General features: G+C 41.3%; 1 protein-coding gene across 1 annotated transcript; it reads left to right on the top strand.

The window, feature by feature from the left end:
• The first annotated feature begins 8,612 nt into the window (after nt 1-8,612).
• DNAJC21 (DnaJ heat shock protein family (Hsp40) member C21) lies at nt 8,613-25,928 on the top strand. Its single transcript, XM_054031777.1, has 12 exons — nt 8,613-8,796; nt 10,265-10,358; nt 11,069-11,192; nt 12,010-12,132; nt 16,074-16,378; nt 18,003-18,157; nt 18,563-18,650; nt 18,960-19,118; nt 19,886-19,925; nt 21,436-21,629; nt 24,082-24,157; nt 25,436-25,928. Exons 1-12 carry the CDS (start codon nt 8,622-8,624, stop codon nt 25,601-25,603), a joined length of 1,701 nt encoding a protein of 566 aa, XP_053887752.1. The 5' UTR covers nt 8,613-8,621; the 3' UTR covers nt 25,604-25,928.
• The last annotated feature ends 49 nt before the right edge of the window (nt 25,929-25,977 follow it).

Here is a 25,977-nt window from a genome sequence, read left to right as displayed (position 1 = left end):
AGTGCGTGCACCAGAACTCAGTTCTGGTAAATGAGATTCTGTAACAGAAAAATGAGCTCTTCGTGTTAAGTAAATGTTTACCTAAAATGAAATGAGGGGGAAGGGGGTGTGCACTTTATTTTTTAGTACATTTTAAGCCCGTGGGGCCAGGAACTGCCCTTTTGTTCTGTGAGTGCACCACTCCTAGTACAATTAATAAATCACACACTTATAAGATACTTTCAGCATCTGTGGGAATTTTTTTTCATCTAGTAGGAGCAGTGTTACAGGCTTTTAGTAGATACACATCAGGTTCTATTAGCTAGGTACCTGTATTGATTCTGCATAAAGCTTTTCATTAGGGAGAATGGTTGTGGTGAAGGAAATGGGAAAAACTACCTCTACCCCTACCACTGGTAAGAAACAGGACCAAACAAGGGAATATGGAAGAGTAAAAGGTTAAATAGAGGAATGAGGAGCTGAGTAGGCAAGATTTAGTTTTTCTACGTTGTAGTGTGTAAAAGGATGGCTGCTTAGTGAGCACCCCCTTGTGGCCAGGGGTTGGTTTGCAAGCACTTCACTTGATTCAGGCCCCTTAAGCACTCCACACAGTCTCTTGTGTTTAACAGTACCTGCATCCAGAGTTGGTTTATTAAGATTCAGACAGTTCTCTGAGTTCCTAATAGCAAATGGCTCAAACATTAGAGTCCCCTAAATAAAGTCCATAATACAAAAGTTCATAGTTAGCCCTGGTTCTTTGTTTTTCCTATCCAGGCCCTTCGGTATGTCGTTATCCTCAACTCAAGGGCACAATTAACTTTTTTCATTAGTCCAAATTTTTTGCCATTCCTCTTTTAAATTTTTCTGTACTAGACTTCTGAATTCCTGTTTACTCAAGGGTAGTTTTATGTCAGTTTCCATTTCTTACAAGTTTTTTAGCTGCTTTGTTTGCCATTTCATTCTTCTTTCAGTATGTGCTGGGATCCTAGCTAATGTATCTATCTGTACTAATTCTATTAGAAATACAGTTTCATTGATTAAATTGCTTGACATACTGAAACAACAAAGAGTCTGGTGGCACCTTAAAGACTAACAGATTTATTTGGGCATAAGCTTTCGTGAGTAAAAACCTCACTTCTTCGGATGCATAGAGTGAAAGCTACAGATGCAGGCATTATATACAGACACATGGAGAGCAGGGAGTTACTTCACAAGTGGCGAACCAGTGTTGACAAGGCCAATTCAATCAGGGTGGATGTAGTCCACTCCCAATAATAGATGAGGAGGTGTCAATTCCAGAAGAGGAAAAGCTGCTTCTGTAGTGAGCCAGCCACTCCCAATCCCTATTCAAGCCCAGATTAATGGTGTTGAATTTGCAAATGAATTTTAGTTCTGCTGTTTCTCTTTGAAGTCTGTTTCTGAAGTTTTTTTGTTCAATGACAGTGACTTTTAAATCTGTGATAGAATGACCAGGGAGATTGAAGTGTTCACTTACTGGCTTGTGTATGTTACCATTCCTGATGTCCGATTTGTGTCCATTTATTCTTTTGCGGAGGGACTGTCCGGTTTGGCCAATGTACATGGCAGAGGGGCATTGCTGGCACATGATGGCATATATGACATTAGTGGATGTGCAGGTGAATGAGCCCCTGATGGTGTGGCTGATGTGGTTGGGTCCTCTGATGCTGTTGCCAGAGTAGATATGGGGACAGAGTAGGCAACGAGGTTTGCTACAGGGATAGGTTCCTGGGTTGGTGTTTCTGTGGTGTGGTGTGTAGTTGCTGGTGAGTATTTGCTTCAGGTTGGGGGGTTGTCTGTAAGCAAGGACTGGCCTGCCTCCCAAGGTCTGTGAGAGTGAGGGATCATTTTCCAGGATAGGTTGTAGGTCGTGGATAATGCGCTGGAGAGGTTTTAGCTGGGGGCTGTATGTGATGGCCAGTGGTGTTCTGTTATTGTCCTTGTTGGGCCTGTCCTGTAGTAAGTGATTTCTGGGTACCCGTCTTGCTCTGTCAATCTGTTTCCTCACTTCCCCAGGTGGGTATTGTAGTTTTACGAATGCTTGATAAAGATCTTGTAGGTGTTTGTCTCTGTCTGAGGGGTTGGAGCAAATTCGGTTGTATCTTAGGGCTTGGCTGTAGACAATGGATCGTATGATGTGTCTTGGATGGAAGCTGGAGGCATGTAGGTACGTATAGCGGTCAGTAGGTTTCCGGTATAGGGTGGTGTTTATGTGACCATCACTTATTTGTACTGTAGTGTCCAGGAAGTGGATCTCTTGTGTGGACTGGTCCAGGCTGAGGTTGATGGTGGGGTGGAAATTGTTGAAGTCCAGGTGGAATTCTTCAAGGGCCTCCTTTCCGTGGGTCCATATGATGAAGATGTCATCAGTGTAGCGCAAGTAGAGGAGGGGCACTAGGGGACGAGAGCTGAGGAAGCGTTGTTCTAAGTCAGCCATAAAAATGTTGGCATACTGTGGGGCCATGCGGGTACCCATAGCAGTGCCACTGACTTGAAGGTATAAGTTGTCCCCAAATCTGAAGTGGTTGTGGGTGAGGACAAAGTCACAAAGCTCAGCCACCAGGCTTGCTGTGGCCTCATCAGGGATACTGTTCCTGACAGCTTGTAGTCCATCCTCATGTGGAATATTGGTATAAAGTGCTTCTACATCCATGGTGGCCAGGATGGTGTTTTCAGGAAGAACGTCAATGCACTGTAGTTTCCTCAGGAAGTCGGTGGTGTCTCGAAGATAGCTGGGAGTGCTGGTAGCATAGGGTCTGAGGAGAGTGTCCAAATAGCCAGATAATCCTGCTGTCAGAGTACCAATGCCTGAGATGATGGGGCGTCCAGGGTTTCCGGGTTTATGGATCTTTGGTAGTAGATAGAATACCCCTGGTCGGGGTTCTGGGGGCGTGTCCATGTAGATTTGTTCCCGTACTGTAGCTGGGAGTTTCTTGAGCAGATGGTGTAGTTTCTTTTGGTATTCCTCAGTAGGATCAGAGGATAGTGGCCTGTAGAATGTTGCTGCCAGGCAACTCTCCAAGACCACATTCTACAGGCCACTATCCTCTGATCCTACTGAGGAATACCAAAAGAAACTACACCATCTGCTCAAGAAACTCCCAGCTACAGTACGGGAACAAATCTACATGGACACGCCCCCAGAACCCCGACCAGGGGTATTCTATCTACTACCAAAGATCCATAAACCCGGAAACCCTGGACGCCCCATCATCTCAGGCATTGGTACTCTGACAGCAGGATTATCTGGCTATTTGGACACTCTCCTCAGACCCTATGCTACCAGCACTCCCAGCTATCTTCGAGACACCACCGACTTCCTGAGGAAACTACAGTGCATTGACGTTCTTCCTGAAAACACCATCCTGGCCACCATGGATGTAGAAGCACTTTATACCAATATTCCACATGAGGATGGACTACAAGCTGTCAGGAACAGTATCCCTGATGAGGCCACAGCAAGCCTGGTGGCTGAGCTTTGTGACTTTGTCCTCACCCACAACCACTTCAGATTTGGGGACAACTTATACCTTCAAGTCAGTGGCACTGCTATGGGTACCCGCATGGCCCCACAGTATGCCAACATTTTTATGGCTGACTTAGAACAACGCTTCCTCAGCTCTCGTCCCCTAGTGCCCCTCCTCTACTTGCGCTACATTGATGACATCTTCATCATATGGACCCACGGAAAGGAGGCCCTTGAAGAATTCCACCTGGACTTCAACAATTTCCACCCCACCATCAACCTCAGCCTGGACCAGTCCACACAAGAGATCCACTTCCTGGACACTACAGTACAAATAAGTGATGGTCACATAAACACCACCCTATACCGGAAACCTACTGACCGCTATACGTACCTACATGCCTCCAGCTTCCATCCAAGACACATCATACGATCCATTGTCTACAGCCAAGCCCTAAGATACAACCGAATTTGCTCCAACCCCTCAGACAGAGACAAACACCTACAAGATCTTTATCAAGCATTCGTAAAACTACAATACCCACCTGGGGAAGTGAGGAAACAGATTGACAGAGCAAGACGGGTACCCAGAAATCACTTACTACAGGACAGGCCCAACAAGGACAATAACAGAACACCACTGGCCATCACATACAGCCCCCAGCTAAAACCTCTCCAGCGCATTATCCACGACCTACAACCTATCCTGGAAAATGATCCCTCACTCTCACAGACCTTGGGAGGCAGGCCAGTCCTTGCTTACAGACAACCCCCCAACCTGAAGCAAATACTCACCAGCAACTACACACCACACCACAGAAACACCAACCCAGGAACCTATCCCTGTAGCAAACCTCGTTGCCTACTCTGTCCCCATATCTACTCTGGCAACAGCATCAGAGGACCCAACCACATCAGCCACACCATCAGGGGCTCATTCACCTGCACATCCACTAATGTCATATATGCCATCATGTGCCAGCAATGCCCCTCTGCCATGTACATTGGCCAAACCGGACAGTCCCTCCGCAAAAGAATAAATGGACACAAATCGGACATCAGGAATGGTAACATACACAAGCCAGTAAGTGAACACTTCAATCTCCCTGGTCATTCTATCACAGATTTAAAAGTCACTGTCATTGAACAAAAAAACTTCAGAAACAGACTTCAAAGAGAAACAGCAGAACTAAAATTCATTTGCAAATTCAACACCATTAATCTGGGCTTGAATAGGGATTGGGAGTGGCTGGCTCACTACAGAAGCAGCTTTTCCTCTTCTGGAATTGACACCTCCTCATCTATTATTGGGAGTGGACTACATCCACCCTGATTGAATTGGCCTTGTCAACACTGGTTCGCCACTTGTGAAGTAACTCCCTGCTCTCCATGTGTCTGTATATAATGCCTGCATCTGTAGCTTTCACTCTATGCATCCGAAGAAGTGAGGTTTTTACTCACGAAAGCTTATGCCCAAATAAATCTGTTAGTCTTTAAGGTGCCACCAGACTCTTTGTTGTTGTTGTTGTTGTTGTTGTTTTTGTAGATACAGACTAACACGGCTACCCCCTGATACTTGACATACTGAGGCACCCTTTTTAAAAATCACCATAAGGCCTGAGATTGAATCTGAAAAATGACCATCGCTGCTGGACATACCTCCCAGATCTCAGTTAGTAGTAGCATAATGTCTACTAGTTTGGCTGTCATGACAGCTACAAAATTGGATATTCTTTTAAATATACTAATTCCAAATTTTGGTATATGCTGTCACTTCTCTTCCTGTTTTGTTTTTTTTGGGGGGGGGGGGACATCTGTATATATTTGACAAAATCAACTCCACTTTTCATGTGTATACTGGTACAATTCATTTTTAATAGTTACTGTCTTTTTTCTACCCTTAAGTTTATAAAATAAATCTAAATCCACATTTGGACATGCAACTTTTCATCCCTAACTAATTTTCCATGACGAAGTTTTGATGTCATTTAGCTTTTCCTTTCAACTTCTGCATCCACATTGTAACTTTTAGAACTTCTGAGGGAGAATGCAGTCTATATACCAGCCTCACTACTGTGGCTGGAAGAGAGGGTAGGGTCCCACTCTACACAATAGGGCTCTTGATCCTGCACCCTTAAAGGAACAGTGTCCTGGGTTTTCTCCCTATCTAACTCTCACATTCCAGGGTGCAATCCAGTCCAGTGAAGGGTTGTCACCATCTGCCCTGAAACCTGGGGTGCCTCACTGTGCTTTGCTGCCGTAGCTCCCAACCTGGGCCACTCACAAACAGCTGCAGGTCACACCCTGCAACATGCCAGCATGTTCCAGTCACACTGGCTTCCATCAGCCTTGGTCACCACTTGCAGGATGACTCCAACACACTCCCAGTCTAAATTTTTTCTCCAAAATGTGTGTTCTGCACTGTCCAGTCCTTTCTTGGACAGATCAGATATTTTAGGTCCATTTGCTCCATAAGGAACAATATCCAACAGTTTGCTACTTTAAATGGAGTTACCCAAACAATTCAATTTGAATACAACACCAGATTAGTTTTGATTAAAGAATAAAACAAGTTTATTTAACTACAAAGAGATAGAATTTAAGGGAGTATAAATTTTATAAGGCATTAAAGTGAGAAACGGTTACAAAAGAAAAATAAGTTTTAGCACCTGAGTTTTATTTAACAAGCTAGACTTGGTTCAAGGTAAAATCTTTACCACATATTCCAAACAAGAGGGCTGACTAAACTCCAGGTCAGGCTACCTCCCAAAGTCATATGGCTGTGTATGGGGTTTTTTTGTTTGTCTTATTTGATGAAATGAGATAGGAAGAAAATACCTTGTGGTGGGTTTTGCTCATCACTTTTATAATCCAGTCACCTTTGAAATGCATCTTCCCGAGGATTATCACTAGATAAAGTTAATTCCCACTGTGAGGTTGTAGTCTTGTGGTGAAAGAGGTTCCATGCTGTTTGCTAAAGTATAGATTGATCTGTTTCAGCTCCCCTTCTTTGCCAAATTCTGGCCACTGGACAGGTGATTGCCCATCAACTTTGATGATACCTGACTAGAGGCATCAGCCTTTCCTGTGTCTTTGAAAAACAGGTTTATCCACTCCTCAGGCTTGTCTGATAGCCTTATGTCAGTCATAATGTCATCTTATATTCATAACTTTACATATAATGTTGCTATTTAGATTCCACCATGACACTGTTGACCAGTGAGTTATTCATTTTCAAATGATACCTCACAAAGCATACTTTGTACAAAGATTATAATAGTACATAGGGTGTAATTATAGGGTGCATTTGGTCACACCCACTCATTCCTTGGTAGCACATCTCTCTTCTGCTACCAGGCCATTTCCTGACCCTTTGTTCAGTTCAGCTCCTGGGAACAGGGTCTTGTGCCCCACTCCACTCTTAAAGGGATAGTATGGCCCATTACATGGAGGTTGCTTGGCACTAGCCAGTGACAGCTAAACCAGTGCAAATAAAGAATCTAATAAAATAATGAATTCAATCACAGGACTGTGGATTGTATAGGATGGGCTTGTTCTATTAGTGGAAAAATTGTTTGGAGGTGCTAAGCAACCAAAAACCAAGACATGGCAAATCTTTGAGCTAGTATCTTTAGGCAAGTGAGTAAATTTGCAATCTGGTTGGCTGCTGCTGTCCAGTGATGCCTGGAGAGTATTATGATAAGAATGCCTAGCTGTAAGTAGACCTTGTCTATACTACAAAAGTGAGTTTTATAATGATTGCTAAACTTGGGTTATGGCTCAACTTTGTTACAAAAGAACTAAATTAACTGCATCCTTGCAGATGTAGTATAGCTCTATCTATACAAACTAGGCCACACTGTGATTCAGTCTGGTTAAGCTGCAGCAAAGTTCAATTTCAGTTGTTTACATAGTGTAGATAGGTCACAGATGTTGGAATGGAGGATTATGCCTCTCTGGTTAGGCTCATTACTTGTGACTGTACTGTTCAACAGTAACCAAAGACGGCTGCTCTCTTTAAAATCAGGTTATGTACACATGAAAGTTAGGCTGATTATATGTATACTTCTACCTTCCAGAGATTCATGTCAGGATGACAAAACTTTGGCACTGCAGATACAGATGAATAACGTGCTGGAGACTGACTGCTGAGGTGGTTGCATGGGTACCGTGGAAAAGGCTGGATGCTAGAAGTGCAGTGGGAACTTGTCTCCCAATACTGGATCAGCAGGTGTTCTTAAAACCTCATTATTACAGAAGTATATTTATTCTCTCTCCTGTCTGGCAGACAATTGAGCTAACCCGTTCCTCTACACTGTTAGTTTTCTGATACCATTCTTTAAAAAAAGGACTACAGAGCCTATTTAGTGCTGAGTATCTTTAACATTGGCGGGCCAGTACCAGCTACCCCCAAAGAAGGTGAAAACAAACCTGCAATTAGGGAACACCCAGTCCATAGAAGAAGTTAATTAGAGGTGGGTGCTTGTCCTACAGCTTGGGGCTGTTTGTCACTTCCATACATTTTGTTTTTAACCTTTTACTAATATAATGTAAGTATTTTCCCCAGCCTTTAGCTAACACAAGTGCTGTGTGTTAACAGTCTGTGCCCAAGAACTTCAAGAAGTGTCTTCAGTTAATTTTATACATATAAAAAGAAACAAAATGCCCAACACTGGTTACAAAACAGAGACAAGTCCCACCTGATTGCTTTGTGATCTCACCTCAGGGAACATTGACCCACCTCTTCTAAAGCAGCCAGGAGGATCCCACTGCCCGGCTAGGGTGACCAGATAGCAAATGTGAAAATCCAGCAGGGTGTGTGTATGTGTAAAAGGCACCTATATAAGACAAAGCCCCAAATATCAGGACTGTCCCTATAAAATCAGGACAGCTGGACACCCTAGGCCAGTGCTTAATCTCTATTGGCCAACTGCCAGGGAACTTTCTCACCCCCAGCATTCCACCCTACCAAAAGACTTCCACCGGCCAAGAACCTTGGCCCTCCTAACATTCTATCCCACCAAGGGACTCCCACCCACCACATAACATTCCGCCCCTCGTGGCCCCGCCCCTCGCCCATCTGGCCCCGCCTCCCCAGCCGGCAGGGGGAGGTGGCCTAGTCTCTTTATGGCCTGTGCGCGCTTTCCGGCTCCTCCCTATGCGCTGCCGGCGGCGAGACCGGCTGGCGTCCCCCTCGCGCGGAGCCGGGCCGGCTCCTCGGGTTCCGCGCGCCGCGATGAAGTGTCACTACGAGGTGCTGGGGCTGGCGCGCGACGCCTCTGACGAGGAGCTGAAGCGGGCGTACCGGAGACTGGCGCTGCGCTGGCACCCAGGTACGCCGGGCTCGGGGCCCCGCACCGCCCGTGGCCTGCTCCTCCCTGCTGGGCTGGGCCGCCCCTTCCCCGCGCCGGGCCCGGCGTCCGCCCGCCCTGCGGGGACTGTCCCGGGCCGGCCCGCACCATCGGGGGGATACGGCCGCGCCACCATTCCCCGCTCGGAGAGGGCCCTGCGTGCCCCGTCGGCCAGGCCAGGCGGGCCCATGCCGAGGGCAGGTGGGCAGCGGGCGGAGCCGCGAGGGGCTCTAGGGACTCTGCGGGGCCAGACCCTGCGCCCTGGCTGAACCCGGGGCTCCCATCGCCTGGCCGGGCCGGTGAGGCTGCTCTACCCCCCCTCCCCCGCCCCCGAGGCATCGCTCAGGTATGTGGGTTCGGGGCGGGGCGCCCGGCGGTGTGAGACCATCTCACGTGTATTTCTCCTGGCTCATCTGCCAGCCTCGTTTCCCATCCTCTTTGAAGAGCTGCAGGAAGTGTGAGGACAGGGGCTTCCCAGGGCCCTTCCCCTTCACTTCTGCTTTAGGGGGCCAGCCTCACCCTGAAAGTCTCCCGAGCTTGGTACCTAGCAGCGTACAAGTAACATCACAGAGGTTAAGGCAGGAAGGGACTCCCAGATCTAGTCTGATCTCCTGTATATCCTGGGCCACCACCGTACACCTGCACACCAACCCCAGCAACCGAAATTAAACCACAGTAACACAGCCCCCGGGAGACTAAACTGTTATGTGCCACAGGCAGAGAATTAGAGGTACTGAGGTGTGCCAGTGTCCAAGGCCTCTGCAATGGCAGGGAATTGATCAACTGAGATACATCTAGATGATATTGGCAAGCATCCCATGCTGCAGAGGAAGGCAAAACCTCCCCAAGGTCATTGCCAGTCTGACCTGTGGAGCAATTCCTTCCAGACCGCATGTAGGATGACTTTTCAAAATGTCTTTCATATTTTTCCTGTTCGCTTTGTGCGCTCAGTGTCACTTTATGTATAGTCAGTTTCCCTTGTTTGCAGCCTGGAACAGGGAAGAGTACACTTTCTTTTTAAATAGGAAAACTTTATTTTAAAACCACAAAAGTTGTCAAGACGACATTACACCTGTCTCTGAATCTGAAACTATTTTGTAATTCTTATTGAAATTGACATTGTTCCTTTAACTGTTTCTTTACATGCAGCAGTATAACTTTGAGTTATACTTAAAGTAAATATTAATTCTCCAGACTTGTTCTTAATATGCCTGTTAATGTGGCAGAGTGATGGTGGAAGGCGAAACATTAATGAAAACTGAAGCTGGATCAGCAGTCATATTTTAGTCAGTTGTGGTGTACTGAATACATCCGATAAGGGCCTCGAGTTGTCCTTCTGAATTGACTTTTTTTCTTCATTTGTCTGATTTCCTAAATAATTACTTTGTGACATGAGTCCCAGCTGTTGCTACGATCTTTATGGTTTAAATTGTAATGACTTCTATTGCAGACAAAAATCTAGAAAATGCTGATGAAGCAGCAGAACAGTTCAAATTAATCCAAGCAGCATATGATGTACTGAGTGATCCTCAAGAAAGAGCTTGGTAAGTAATATTTGTCTGCCAGTGGAGCAGAAAAAACAATCTAACAAAGGGCTTGATTTTGCATTAGTGTCTTAGGCAGGACTCCCATTGAAATCATTTATGATTTCTTTATGTTGGTAGTCTGGATTGAGACTTTAGCGGTTAACAGCCAGTTAAGAGGTTTCTCCCACCAGTAACGATGTATACAACTATTAGGTCCTGAGGTTACAGCTACAGAACACACTAGTCGTATTCTTGTAACAAAGAACACTTGAAATCACCTTTTAAAAATTGTGTTCCTGGATCGATTTGTTGTGTTTTAAATAGTTTTTGCTTCTGGTTCTCTCTCAAGTGTGTCTCCCAGGTTTATAGTTGCATGCACCTTTTTTTCCTCCTTGGATAACAGTGAGCTGTTTACTTCATATGTTTAGCTATTTTCTCAGGAAGCACTGTTTTTTCACTTTTCCACATACTGAAAGAACGAATGGCACGCACCAGCATAAAAGTGGGGAGGGCCTGGAGAATGTGTTTAGAGATCTGTAGAACCTGTAATTCACATTCTTGGAATCGTCAAACATTTTATTCAAACAAGTTAGATAACTTTATCCCAAAAGAATTACAGTAACAGTAATAGGTATTCCATGAACAACTGGAAGGTCCCACACTACCTGGGGTTTTCATCTCAGTGATTGTCTTAAGTTATATGTGTTCTTGATGCTGTTTTCTGCTAGGTATGATAACCACAGGGAAGCTCTGCTGAAAGGAGGGGTTGATGGAGAGTATCAAGATGATAGTTTGGATCTGCTGCGCTACTTCACTGTTAACTGTTACTCTGGATATGGTGATGATGAAGAGGTAATGAACTGACTCTCTACTGGGTCAAGTTAAAACTTTTTTTTTTTTAAAAAGGCAATGGAAGTAAATTGGTGCATTAATACACCATTCTTAAAATTACCGAACATAAGTAGAAAAATGTTTACGGTAAACTTTAAAAAAGGGGGTGTGGGAGGAAAACATACATAGGATATTTAGTCAGCTTTAAATGTCCCCTTAATCGATACTGCTGTACAATTGTATACCAACACTTTACATGTAATACATCCCCAGGCACTTCGCTTTCACTGTGCAATCCCATTATGCTGAAATGTTTCACAAATTGGAATGCTTTAGGATATAAAAAACGGCATTATACCAGTGCTCTGGGGTATGCACTTGTTGCCATTTAACTTCCAGATGGCGTTTAAGGTGTTGATCTAAAAAGTCCCAAATGGTTTGGAATATGCCTGCCTGAGAGATTGCCCATCTCTCTGTGATACTGCTGTAGCTGCAGTGAGCTGGAACACCCTTAGCTTATAATAATGGAGCTGCTGGTAGGCAATTCTTGTCTTTGGAATTCTCTCCTGCCTTAGTCCAACACAACTGCCTGGGTCACAATGGGTTTTTTTGGTATTAGTTGATTGTTTTTGTTTAGTTGGTTTTTTTTTTATTATTAAAAATTGGAAGGGCTCTTAGAGCCTGGCATAATCACTTAATTTTGGTATGCAAAGTCTTTATTTTGACTTAAAACTGTTACTGTAGAATTTAAATAATCTTTCTCTGAAGTTGATCATTTTAATTCTTTAGTTGCATAGGCATACAATTAATTTCTCAGTAACAATGGTGTATATTTCAGGGGTTCTTTGCAGTCTATCGTCAAGTTTTTGAAAATATTGCAAAGGAAGAGATGGAATATATATCTCAGGAAGATATTGAAGAATTCCCTACTTTTGGATACTCTCAGAGTGATTATGATAAGGTAAGATACATAACGTTTGGAAGTCTAAACTATTTTTTACACCGTAATATCACTAGGAATTGGGGCTTAATCCATCTCCCTTTGAAATCAGAGGAAAGGCTCCCATTGACATTGAGAGTTGAATCTGGCCCAATGTGTACATAAAGCCTTCCCTGCCTAACCAAAAGCTCTTATTTAATGCCTTGGGTATACTTAAACCTTTCGCTGCTTTACCCACCGACATAGGTAGTGTCAAAACCCCTAGTGTAGACGCAGCAAAGAGTCCTTATAGACTAACAGACGTATTGGAGCATAAGCTTTCATGGGTGAATACCCACTTCGTTGGATGCATGTAGTGGAAATTTCCAGAGGCAGGTATAAATATGCAAGCAAGAGTGAGTCAGGCTAGAGATAACGAGGTTAGTTCAATCAGGGAGGATGAGGCCCTCTTCTAGTTGAGGTGTGAACACCAACTGAGGAGAAACTACTTTTGTAGTTGGCTAGCCATTCACAGTCTTTGTATGCAGTTATTCCAGTATAAAAGTGCATATATCAGTATAGTTTATTCCAGTTCAGTGAAGCAAAATAGAATACACTGGTATAAAGCTCCTTATACTGGCATATTTATGTTGCCTAAAAAAAAAATCTCACCCATTACTAGCTTAGTTATAGCCGTAACATTTAAAGTGTGGACTAGGCCTAAGAAATAAAAGGATAGATTAATCCTTGATGTCTGATCAAAATCAGCCTTGCCTATGTTCTGTAGTGCTATGTATTACAGCACGGAATACCTGAAGACGTAACTATTTATTAAGAGACTGTATTTGTGTTATATAATTTTTCTGTTTTATTAAACCACAATTACAAAAGTAAAACTTGCTCACTGCATAACACAAAATACGCGAGATAGTGGATAACCAACAATTGTGACTGCTGCTGAACTCTCTCCCGCCATCTAAGGCTTTTCATGGTGATGCCCCCACTTTATACTTCCATGATACCATCTATACTCCCAGCTGTTCTGTCATTTCTTACTTCCTCTCCCAAAGGCTGATCCTTTCATTCTGCCATGCCAACTAACAACTAAAAAATCTCCCGTTGTAAGATTGTTCCCAGAACCTACTAGCATGTTTATGCTGCCTTCAACAGTAAGCTGGCAATCAGCTCCCTGTATAAGCACTTAAGAGCATTGGCACTAAATACATATTCTAATCTGTTCCTTCTTGCGCTTACCTCTTCGTAATACTTCCTCCTAACATTTAAATTATAATATTCTTTTAATCAGTTGTGAGTAATTTGTACATATCAGATGGAAAACTATTATGAAAACAGGGACAAAATATTCCAGTGAAATGTGATTTGCGGTAACACTATTTTCACTATGTGTATATTAATGTACCTTCTAGCCTGTTGAGACAAGTACTCTAAATTTCCCAAGATAATCAAAGTCCTAACACAGACTATTCGAGAAAATTGTTTATGAAAGTCTGTAGAAATTGGAGAAAATAGCCTGTTACAAACTGGACTGTGATAAGGGGTTTTCAAGACTGCAAGTAAAATCTTGAGTTGGCATAATGAGCTAACAATTGTAGAAATGGGAGGAAATGTTTATGGGTGACTCATCAAAATGTTTTGATGGAATGAGGTTGACACACCATTTTTGACCTTGTTTATCTGGGGTCACTAAGTGGAAGCTGTGGGAGCCATGGATTAAAGCAAACAATTTTTAACATTGACAATGCCACCATTTCCTGGGACCCTGAGATCCACCATGACATTGTTGGGCCTTCATCATCCTGATCCTGGAAGGCATTCTGACCAGACTGGGCCAGAAAGATGGAACCAGATTATATGCTGCTTTCAGCAGCCTTGGTTAAAGCTGGTGTGAACCTGGAGTGTGAACCTTGGGTTCCTGTTATCACCCCCTTTCTCTGTCACTGTCCTTCTACACCTTATTTCTCCTCTTTCCTATCTATCTCTACCTTCTGTTTTCTGAAAGTTGGACTTAGCTGGCCAGGACTGCACCTTTCTCAACACTTCTGTGAACCTGTGGCTGGAGAGGCCACCTAAAAGCAATGTCTTAAACAGCCCAAAGCTGGTATGAGTTTGGTAGGTCTCAGAGTGGCTAATAAGACCATGTGCTAGGTCTGTGTTTCTCCACCAGCAAGGTTGCAAGTGAAAATCAGCACCAGAGACAAGCTATATTTTTTATATTTGCTATTCTTTTCTCTTCCCATGTGCGCCTTTTGTCTTAAAGGAGGAAACCGCATTGGTCTTACAAAAGCAGCAGCAACAATTTAAAACCATTTAAACTAACCTATTCTTGCTACCTCCAGAAAGGGCAGTGAATACCATCTAAGACTGTCAAGTGGGGCTTTTCCCTATAAATAGCTCTATAGAGGCAAAAGGAATATGGGATATTGCCATAATAAAAGGCTTAGTAATTTTCATTTCAAATGCTTAAACTGTGAGGTTTTTTTGCATCTCCTTAATAAATGGTTAAAAAGACTTTTTTTAATGGCAGTTGTTACAGTGGGAGTTCCCAGCAGTATCTTGACAGGAAAACCTACATGATGCTTAACTGGTTGTTAATCTAACAGTGAAGAGGGGTTTCACTACCATCTTCTCCCTTGTTGGGCCAAAGATCTACCCCCTTACTGATGCCACAGGCCAATGGCAGCTTTTTTTAATTAACTTAGTGTGAACTTGGAACTTGGCTTCAGTAAAATTTTAAATCTCTTTTTCCACATAGTAAGAAATATCTTGGATTTCTACAAGGCATTGGATTTACAACCACATGACATCTTGATTTAAAAATGTGTATATGGAACTAACAGCATACGTTAGATGTATTAAAAATTGTCTCACTGACAGATCTCAAGATGTGGTTGTTAGTGGGGAGACCTCAATGAGTGATGCAGTTTTCTAGCAGAGTCCCTCAAGGATTGGTTCTTGGTCCAGTGCTATTCAATATTTTTATCAACAATTTAGATGTTAAATCTTTGCTGGTTACATTTGCAGATGACACAGATTGGTCGGGTAATAAGTAGTGATGAGGATTGATGACTGTTATGGAGTCATCTGAATCACCCAGTTAAATGGTCACAATCAAACAAAATACATGTTAATACAGCTAAATGCAGGATAACACACCAAGGAACAAGAGTGCAGTTTACGCCAACAGAGTGAGAAACCATCTTGGACAGCAGTCACTCAGAAATGCTGAGGCTAAAAGGGCTAGTGTGATCCTTGGATATATAAAAAGGGGAATACTGTATTAAGCAGAAATAGGGAAGTAATCTTACTTTTCTACACAGTAGTGGTGGTAAGGCCGGTACTAGGATACTATGTCCAGTGTTGGTGTCTGTGTTTCAAGAATGTGTAAATACCAGAGAGAGTTCAAAAGAGAACCACAAAAATGATCCAGGGTTTGGAGAAAAGGGCGGGGGGGGGGGGGGAAGGGAGAGCGGGGAAGGGGAACCTTACGATGTGAAGCTTAAGGAACTCGATCTGTTTAGCTTATTGAAGAGAAGGTGAGAGGTGACTTGATCACTGTGTATAGGTATTTACACACAGAAAAGATATGTGATTAGTGGCCACTTTTCAATAGGCATAATAAGATCCAGTGGCTGGAAGTTCAAGTTAAGCAAATTCGATCTTGAACTTAGATGCAATTTTCTACCAGCGAGGGTAATTAAACAATGGAACAGTTTACCCTGAGAGAGAGAGTTCAGCACCGCATGGAGTCTTTAAAATGAGATTAGATATCCATCTAAAAGACATGCTTTAATCCATCTCCTGGGAAAAATTCTATGCGTTGAGTATACAGGAAGTCAAATGAGATGAGTGTAAGGGTCCCTTCTGGCTTTGGAGTTTGTATATCTATGAAAATCTAAATAGACTTTGGTAGCTTTTTTCAATATGATGTCTTACAACTTTTGCCATTCCCGTCTTTTCAACAGGTAGTCCATCCTTTTTATGCTTACTGGCAGAGTTTCTGTACTCAAAAGAACTTTGCTTGGAAAGAGGAGTATGACACACGGCAGGCATCAAACCGTTGGGAGAAACGAGCTATGGAGAAAGAGAACAAGAAAACTAGAGACAAAGCAAGAAAGGAGAGGAATGAACTGGTTCGTCAGCTAGTGGCTTTTATTCGTAAAAGAGATAAGAGAGTACAGGCACACAGAAAACTCATAGAAGAACAGAATGCAGAAAAAGCTAGGAAAGCAGAGGAGCTCCGGAGACAGCAAAAACTCAAACAAGCTAAGTATGTAAATATTGAAGGAAGCATTTTTGGAACTGAGAAATAATCATGGGAGATTCATATTGGGTCATATTTTTACCACCTGCAGCTTACATTGTTTTAAAGAATAAATGTTGGCATTTTGAACTTTTGTCCTTTTTGTCCTTAAGTCTGAGATTTGAAGACTGAGCTGCTCATGGCAGAGACAATCCTCCTTGTACCCAACACCTTGTGGGTAGTAAAGAAATATGAAATAAGTTTTAATAATCAGTATTTTATTGTTGTCAAAGTCTTCAATGCCACATAATCCACAAAACAAAGGTGGTAGCAGGTTGGCAGAAGAATGCTGAGTATAAGTGAAGTGGGGTGGGAGTTCTTTACTTTTTAAGGGGATCTGTCATTCCTTTATCACAGAGTATCACAGTTGAGGGACATTTTGTATCCGGAATGGCATTGGTGATTAAAAGCCTTTTTTTTTTTTCATCTGTTTGATTAATGTTTGCAACCATTTTCCTTAGATTTGGACCTTGGCTGTGTAACTTGTACCTTTTCAGTAATCTAGTCTAGAATTCAGTGTGCTTTGCGTGGGTCTATACTTTAAGACCACTTAAAAGCTACATTTGACCAACTGCTTGGTAGTGTTGTTTTATGACAAAGTTACTAACTACCTTACCATCATGCCAAGAATATTGCATGATATAAACTTCATACCCCAATTTGTTTCTTAAACTTTGGGAACACTTTAGAACATGATAAATTTTTGCTGAGGAAACAATGTACAGGACTGATTAACAGTTGATTAACTTGAGAGGAAAGGTGCTTCTCATTTGGTAATAATCATATACCTCTGAAGGTGAGGAGTTTATTAGCCCATGACAATTCCTATCAACTCAGAATATCTGCACGTTAACTGAAATTTTTTGATATTCATTTTAAATGAAAGGAACAAACTTGCATAAAACAATGAGCTGTTAAACTCAGACTGCTAAAAGGTAAACTTGGGGAGGGGGGAACAAGCCTTTTTGCTCTTCCTTCCCCACTCTCTTATCACTTTTATCTTTTGCTCCCCACAGGTCAGAAAGAAATACTCTCCCTGGGCTAAGTGCAATATATTTTGTTTATATTTCAAGAGTGAATTAGGAGCAGGGCACTGGGATTCTCTCACTGTAAACACAAAATATATTCTTGGCACAAAAGAGGCAGAGAAAGGCGCTTAAATATTTAATCACTCTTCTTTCCAGCAAATCCATAGGCCCACTTTCCTTGTTTCTGGATGTTTTTAATAGAGTGGATTTTTTTTTTCCACTGAAGGTAATGAAGCCCAAGTGATGGTTTTGCTGCAGGCAAAGAGCTTGAAAATTGAGTGCAGAAGGCAATTGGAGCAAAGATCTGAATAGCTGAAGTACAACTGTTGAGGAGTAATTGTACAGTAGTTATGTAAATCAGACACTCACAACCTATCTGTTCAGTTTTCCGGTCCCTGCAAAGAAACTAGTTACTGGTGTGCGTTGGATTTGGTTGAGACAAGACAGCTTGGGGGTTTCGTTCTTTTTAAATAAGTGAACATGACCAAATAATGACCCTTAAATAAAACACTGTTACCACTAAATTGTCTGAAATATAAAAAGTTGTTGTATTCTGCTTAAAGGCTTGGTGAGCAATATAAAGAGCAGAGCTGGATAGCTATGTCTGATCTAGAGAGAGAATTGCAGCAGATGGAAGCACAGTATGAAAAGGAATTTGGAGATGGATCTGATGAGGAGGAGGAAAGAGAGGAACAGGAGCCAAGAGAAGGAATAGATGGTAAGGGTCTGTTAATGTATTTTTGATTTGATACCTATAAAAAGACCTTGCAGTTGCTCCATATTTGTATGTGCATAATCGTATAGGTGCATTCAAATCCTCAAGGCTTAAATCCAGATTCCCTGCTGGCATATGCCACTAACTTCAGTTGAGCTATTTAAGGAAAAAGTTTAGTCCCATAGTGTTCTGTTCTCCTTTCGAACACTTATCTTCATGTTAGTAATGGATGCTTATTTGTGGTTGTGCAGGGAAGGAACAGATTATTTAGGGGGAGAGTTCTTATCACTCTGCACACTTCAGTAATCCTAAAGGGCTTGAATGGGCATTGTTGAAAGCATGCTGTCTCTTTAATTACTCAGTATCTCCTAAGAATCACTCAGCTAATTTTTCCCCTTCCCTTTTCAGATAAACTGAGTGATGAAGCTGAAGGCATTGAATTTTATGATGACTTGTACTGCCCTGCTTGTGACAAATCCTTAAAGACCGAGAAAGCGTAAGTTTTGTTTCTTTGAGAAGCTTGGAGACTTTCAGATTCACCTAGGTTATCTGGACGCCCAATACCCATTAAAGTTAATCCACTGTAATGGCATTTGGGCATCCACATGCCCTAGGTAGCTTTGAAAGGCTTAACCCTTTTCATTCAAGTAGGTATTTTTTGTATTAGAATTTCCTACTATGAACACTGAAAGGCATTAACCATTGTCATTGATCAGAGACCTTTATATGTAAATGAAATAATATTTGCTTAAAGTAACAATTGCTCATGATTCATAGTCTAGTAATTATCTACTGCTCTTCATAGAATGAAGAACCATGAAAAGTCAAAGAAGCACCGAGAGATGGTAGCGCTGTTACGGCAACAGCTGGAGGTGGAGGAGGAGGAATTTTCTGTATCTACAGATGACAAAAATGAAGTGAATACCAGAGAAGATGAAGAAATGGAAGAAACACCCAAACAGAAGTACCTTAAAAATAGATTGTTTACACTTACTATAGCATTTGTTATAGTTCCACTACATAATGGTGGTCTTTATGAGGCTCTGAAAAAGAGTCCTGGGATAGGCATATGATCACATCAGGACTCATTTAATTGTACTGCACAAGTTGTTAAAATATCTCTTTGCGTCAGTGTTCCAACAAAAAGAGTAGATTTTTAATGATATCAGTGGAATGAACTGTTGTAGGATAATGGTATCCCACTCCTTATATTCTGGGTTTATAGAAAAATAAATGCCAAGGCAAAGCAAAGATGTTAATATTTTAAAGCAGGAGATCTTGTTACAGGCCGAGTGTTTATTGTGTAGGTACAGCATTGTCTGTCAGGCACTGAGACTAGCCTAGAAAACTTGTTTGCTTCAGTTAATTGGAAGCTAGTTTATGCAAGATGCAGCATACTTTTAAAAGCTGTACTATGCTTATGATAAAGCTGGTTTCTGAATGTCCAGTCATTAAGGATTGGATTTTTTTAACTCCGTTTGAGCAAGAAATCTACAGAGCCGTCACTAAGTACCATAAATAGCGCACAAAACAGCTAACTGTTTTCACTTCAGGAGTCTGACAGTGTTTTTTTTTTTCTAGCCATGACTTCCTGTTGCATTTGTGATACAAGTGAGATCAGAACTATTATCACTTAAAATGTAGCATAGAATTATTGGTTTTTAATCTTTCTAAAATATAATATTGGCAATCTAAAAATTTATTCAACTCTTCATTTTTACCTTTTTACAGACTCTCCAAGAAGAAGAAAAAGAAACATAAAACGATGACGGTATGTAGTTTATACAAAATCTTTGTGGCTCTATTGAAAATCTTGGTTAGCTATTTCTGTGGTCTTCTGACCTAGCTTTCCAGTAGTGTCAAAAAATTTGAGGGAATTAGGAATTCTAGAGACTGGAAAAAGCTGCTAAATTTATTACATCTAATCGACTGGTGTATTTCTCAAGGAGTCCATTGTTTTCAAAGACACTCTGACTCCATATCTGTTTTAACGCAGGTACTTGTATAACCCCCATTATTGTAGTAGTATCAGAGCACTTCACAATCTTCGGTGCATTTATCCTCACAACACCCATGTGAGGTAGGGCAGTGCTGTTAGCCCCATTTGACAGACAGCCTCTCTGTGCTGCGGTTTTCGAAGTGGCTTGCCCATGGTTACATAGTAAGTCTGTGGCAGTGCAGGGAACTGAACTCAAATCTCGTAAATTCTAGTCTAATGCCCTAACTACTGGACCATCCATTCTCTCAGCAAGCACAGGTTGCTGGCTTCCATTCAGGAAACTGTTGTATGCATGTTGCTCAGAAAACTATCACTCGACTCTGACAATATGGCCAACTATTGTCCAATATATAATCTTCTATTTTTGTTTAAGATTGAGAGAGGCAGTTCTGAGTGTCAGAGGTATAGCCAGAGGTGATTTGCTGCTAATCCACTGGCCCCAGGAGAAGCATAATACTGTGCACTAACCTTGCCAACAGCACTCAGTAATCCACAAAATTCAATAATCTGTACTGGGCCTTTCCCACATCCATGCAAATTAGTGATGTTCTCTTGTAGCTTTAGTTTACTTGCAATCTTGGTAAGCCTCTTTTGTCTGAGTTTACTAAAGTAACTAATGTACTGATTCTCCTTCTCTCGTCTCCCAGCACCTCACTTCCACCCAACACAATTCTAATTGTTACCCTTTCAGTGTTGCTTAAAAGGTTGAGAAAATACATTACCTAGTTGCCTCAGATCTCCTTAACCCTTGTCAATCTGGGTAAGAGTTGCAGTGTTTTGGCTGAAATTTTCCTGAGGCAAACACCTGGCATGGAAAATTTCAGCCCGAACGCTTAAGTTTGGCAGTCATAAGCAATTGAAAACAAGGTCTTTTAATGGGAAGTGTTGGGCAGCTTTAATAATAATGGACCTCATAGAATCATCTAATACAAAATTACAAAAAAAAATGTTAGATGTTTTGATGTATAGATCATTCCATCCTCCCTTCTTTATGCCTTAACGGCTATGTGCTATGGGTTCTTGCAAAGTCTGAGCTGTGACTCTTAGACCTTTGATAAAGACTCTTTGGCTCTCTTCTCTTCATCACAGCCTGATTCTTTCTCAAAATGCTACAGCCAAAACTTCAGTTCTCTTCACCTCACTGCGTCTCTCACAAAAAATCAATGTAAAAATAGACAAGCTAGATTTTCGTTGAGGCAAATTGTTAAATCTGCAATTACTGTACACATAGTTGCCAACTAATTATCAGAGAGCAATAAATGCACATTTTTTCTTTGGATAGACGTATGAAGACACTTTCAACAACAAAACTACAGATGACGCTACAGTTGAACAAAAAGAAGCTGACAGTGCAGACCGGGAGGACAGCATAACAGAAGAATTGGAAAATGTTGGCCAAAGAAATACTGCTTCTGAAAAAACAAGTGCTGCAGAAACTGTAGATGAAGTTAATGAACCAAAAAGTGAAGCAAAAAGGTAACAGCATCACTTTGATGACTTGTAATATATGACTTACTTTGTTGCATTCTTTAGTTTAATAGTCCATGTTTTAAAGGCCTGAATTTTCTCTCACCAGTGTAAACTGAAAGCTACTCCACTGAAATTGAGTTATGTCAGAGTAAAACTGGTATAAGTTAGAATTGGTTCCTAAATTGGCAGTGGCTTTAGATTGCAAATAAATAGCCCACACTTAATAAAAACAACCAGTATCCAGACAAACCATCTTGTTAGCAAATATGCTAATCTTGTAGATAAGTTATTTGTTTTGTTGTTAACAATTTGATTTTATAATGTCTTACAGGGGAAACTGGCGGGGCACAAATGGGAGTTAGGCACTTAACTCATGTTTGTGCTTTTAAAAACCTCATTCTGTTAACTGTGTAGCAACTTGATGAGTGGTTCTGGGCATTCATTATAAAGATATTCTTCATAGTTATCCAGAGAGTCACCAAAATTGGGCAGTAGTTCTCAGCCTTTCCAGACTACTCTACCCCTTTCAGGAATCTGATTTGGCTTGCATACCCCAAGTTTCACCTCACTTAAAAACTACCTGCTTACAAAATCAGATCTAAAAATACAAGAGTCACAGCACATAGTTTCTGAAAAATTGCTTACTTTCTCATTTTTACCATGTGATTATAAAATAGATTGAATTATAAATATTGTACTTACATTTCAGTGTATATTATATAGAGGATAAACAAGTCGTATGTAATTTTAGTTTGTTCTGACTTTGCTAGTGCTTTTTATGTAGTCTGTGGTAAAAGTAGGCAAATATCTAGGTGACTTGATGCATCCCTGAAAGACCTCTGCGTACCCCCATGGTTGAGAACCACTGCAATTGGGTATAGGCAGCAATTTTGTTTATACTAAAGTACTCATTTTTGTAAAATTAGAACTCTGTTTACAGTCTTAGTTTTTGGTGAGAGTAAGTGGAACAGAAGTTTAAAATGCTTAAAAAATAAGCGGCGTGAAAAAAATGTACACATCATACATTTATGCATTTCAATTTAAGTGAAATATTCCATCAATAGTAACTATTTAACATAAGAATGGCCATATGGGGTTAGACCAGTGGTCCATCTATCTCCGTATCCTGTCTTCCGACAGTGGGCAGTGCCAGAAGGAATCAATGGAATAGGGCAATTATTGAGTTATCCATCTCCTGTTGTCCAGTACCAGCTTCTGGCAGTCAGAGGCTTAGGGATACCCAGGGTAGCTACAAGGACATACGGAGCCGGGTAGGGAGCCTGCCAGCCCTGCCAACCCTCCCCAGCACCACCAGGGGTCCTGGGCTATGCGCCACTACCTGCTTTCTCCCTGTCAGCATCAATGGGGGTCCTGGGCTGCTGCCCACCTCCCACCCAGCACCTCTGAGGGTCCTTGGGCCACCCCCCCAGCATCTGCAACACTCCCGGGCCACCCCCCCAGCACCTGCAACTCCCCTGGACCACTCGCCCCAGAGCACCCCCAGCCCAAGTTTTAGTCAGGGGTATATAGTACAAGTCCTCAGCAGGTCACGGACCGTGAATTTTTGTTTACTGTCTGTGACCTGTCCATGACTTCTACTAAAAATACTCATGACTAAAATATAGCCTTAGTTATTTACTAAGCATTGTGGAATCCTTACCTCCCTTACTCTCCAGCTTTAAGGAAGTAAAGTGAATGAGACAACTGCTGCTTCACCTTCCTTACATTTTCAGTACACAGCAAAGATACGTATATTCACTTGTATAGTGCTTCCTTTCCCAGTAAATCTGTAAGGCCCTGTGCATGCGCTTTTTTGTGAAAGCTCACGTTTGGCCCAAACCAAAACACACAAAAAGGCATGTCTCCTCTGCGCAGGCTACTTCCAGGTCTAATGCCTAACTCCAGCTGTTTCAGCACTTTAACTGTTTAGATTTCTTTTAATGCTAACAGATTTGTAAAGTTCATTTTATTTCCCCCACTTGTTCTCAAACAGTTGAACCTATTTTGCTCAGACCTTTTGCCTATGAATACAATAAAATTCACTTTTGGACAAATGCCAAGCCTGGAATATATATTTCAGTCCTACAGGCAAGTTTCAGAACATTACAATGGTCTGAAATGGGTTAGAATGGAGAACAGTGTGCACTTTTCACTTCCATTAGAAGTGAAGGTGGGAGGGAACCCTCCAAGTAGTGAATCACACACAAAAGGTTATTTATTAAGCAGAAATTAATGGTGACCAAAAAACTGCCTTAAATGCTAGTTTGTGCAAAATATTAAAAAAAAAAAAATTAAAAAAAAGTTTAAATATCAGCCCATTTAGGTCCCAGTCCAGTACCATGAGATTTAAAAACCTTAGTAATTTAAAACTATCAGTCCTGCTGAATGTGTTCATAGAAAAACTTGGTTCAGTGTGATGACAGGTAATCTGAGATCTTAAACACTCTTGTCTTTTCAGCATCCCTAAGCCTAAAGGAAAGAGAACCAAGGATACAAAAAAGTCTGTAAAGGTAACTTCAGAGCTTCAAGATAAGGTATGTGGAAAGTATTTAAAACTACAGATTCTCGATGGCTGGTAAACAGTATAATGTCCAAAAAACAAACTACTTTTGGTCTAGTAGTTTTCCAGCTCCTGACACTCTTCTCCTGTTCTCGAAAGCTCTTTTGCCTGTTTTTCATGTATGTGTCCATAAGACACTTTCTGTTCATGCATGTTTTCCAAAATCTAAGAAAAGTGGAAACAAATTATTTTCTTTGGAGGAAAACCGTTCCTCTTTAAAGCTAAATATTTCAGCTTAATCTAGGATAGTCTTCTACATACATCGATCTTGGACTTCTAGATCCATCTAACCTTAAATCTGTCTTCTGGCCTCTATGTGGAACAAATGAGCTGTTGTCACGATATGTTTGTATGGTGCCTAGAGCAATGGGGACTCCCAGCCTAGTTAGCTGTGTTAGGTACTAATGCAATTCCATTTAAAAATAATGGCCCGGCTATTTCCTTAAACATATGTAGACCATTACTGTGAAACTGTTTCAGTAGCACCTAGAGGCCTCAGCCAGGGTGGAGCCCCATTGTGTTATGCAATGTACAAATATAGTGACAACTCAATTTTATAGATTAATTATTATTATTATTCACATGCTGGTGGATGTAAGATCTGGATTTTTTTTAAATCTGTAAGTAGATCTGGAAGGATTAGATTTAACTTGGTAACTGCTTATAATCATCTTCTCCCCAAAACAGTTTCTGTCCTTAATAGAAATTTACAGACAAGAGTTAGACATGTTGATGGCACTTTTTTTTTTAAACTATCAGTCATATTCCTTCTCACACATGTTAATTTTCTGAAATGCCTACAGTCACTCAGCTTTAAACAAACATATTAGTCTTTTCTGCTAGTATGAAAATATTTAACAAGAAAAAAATTGGGAATATAATACGTTGAAATTTGCTTTAAAAGATGAGCCCAGGAAAAAACTAATATCAGTTTGGCTTTAAGGGATGCTGTTTCAAATCTTAGTGTTTTTTGCAGATCTGTAGTTCATTTAGGAGCCTATTTGGCACTTAATAAGGAGTGCTGAATCAAGCTTATTTGCCATAGAACACTTTTCAAATGTTCAAAAAGAGTTGGTCACGTTTTCCTGAATGAATCATTCATGCTTATTATCCATTTCAGAGGTTATCTGTTTGTTAAAAATAAATGTTAACTGATATGCACTCTTCCTTAGCCAGTAAAACAATAAAATACGGTTATATTGTTTCCATAGTATCTACTAACATGAAGCAATGTATTTTTTTCTCTTACCAGAATGAAGATATTCCTATCCACTGTATAACCTGCAATTGTGAATTTCAGTCCCGGAATAAACTGTTTGAACACTTAAAGGCCACAGGCCATGCAAAAGCAATGCAAGCACCAGCTGTAAATGGTGCTGGGAATAGCAGAAGCAAAAAAGAGAAACGTAAAAACAGATAGGACTTCGCTTGTTTTGAACTGTCAGTTTTTGGATGCATATCTGAAGAAAACACTCAAAACCAAAGGACAGCAATCCTACTATCTAAATTAAATTGGGAAGCAGTTCTTGGGCCTGCAACAGTTCAGTGTGGCAAAACATTTTTATCTTGTACAAAAAATTTGTTTAATTTTTTACCAACAACTAAATTGCATCTGGTCATTCCAGGGGCTTTAAAGTCTTGAAAAAATAACAAATATTCTTAAAGCTGGTCATCCTAGATACCCGGTGGGACTTGTATGAATGAAAGTGTACAGGGGGGCGAAAATAAATTATTTTAACACGTTCTTTTTATTTTACAGAGCTCCTCTAATATGAGTTAGGATGGACAGGTATC

This window comes from Malaclemys terrapin, chromosome 6, assembly GCF_027887155.1.
Source record: "Malaclemys terrapin pileata isolate rMalTer1 chromosome 6, rMalTer1.hap1, whole genome shotgun sequence".
Classification (NCBI taxonomy): Eukaryota; Metazoa; Chordata; order Testudines; family Emydidae; genus Malaclemys; species Malaclemys terrapin.
Note: the sequence above shows the minus strand (reverse complement) of the source record. Positions and strands in the feature narration are given on the sequence as shown.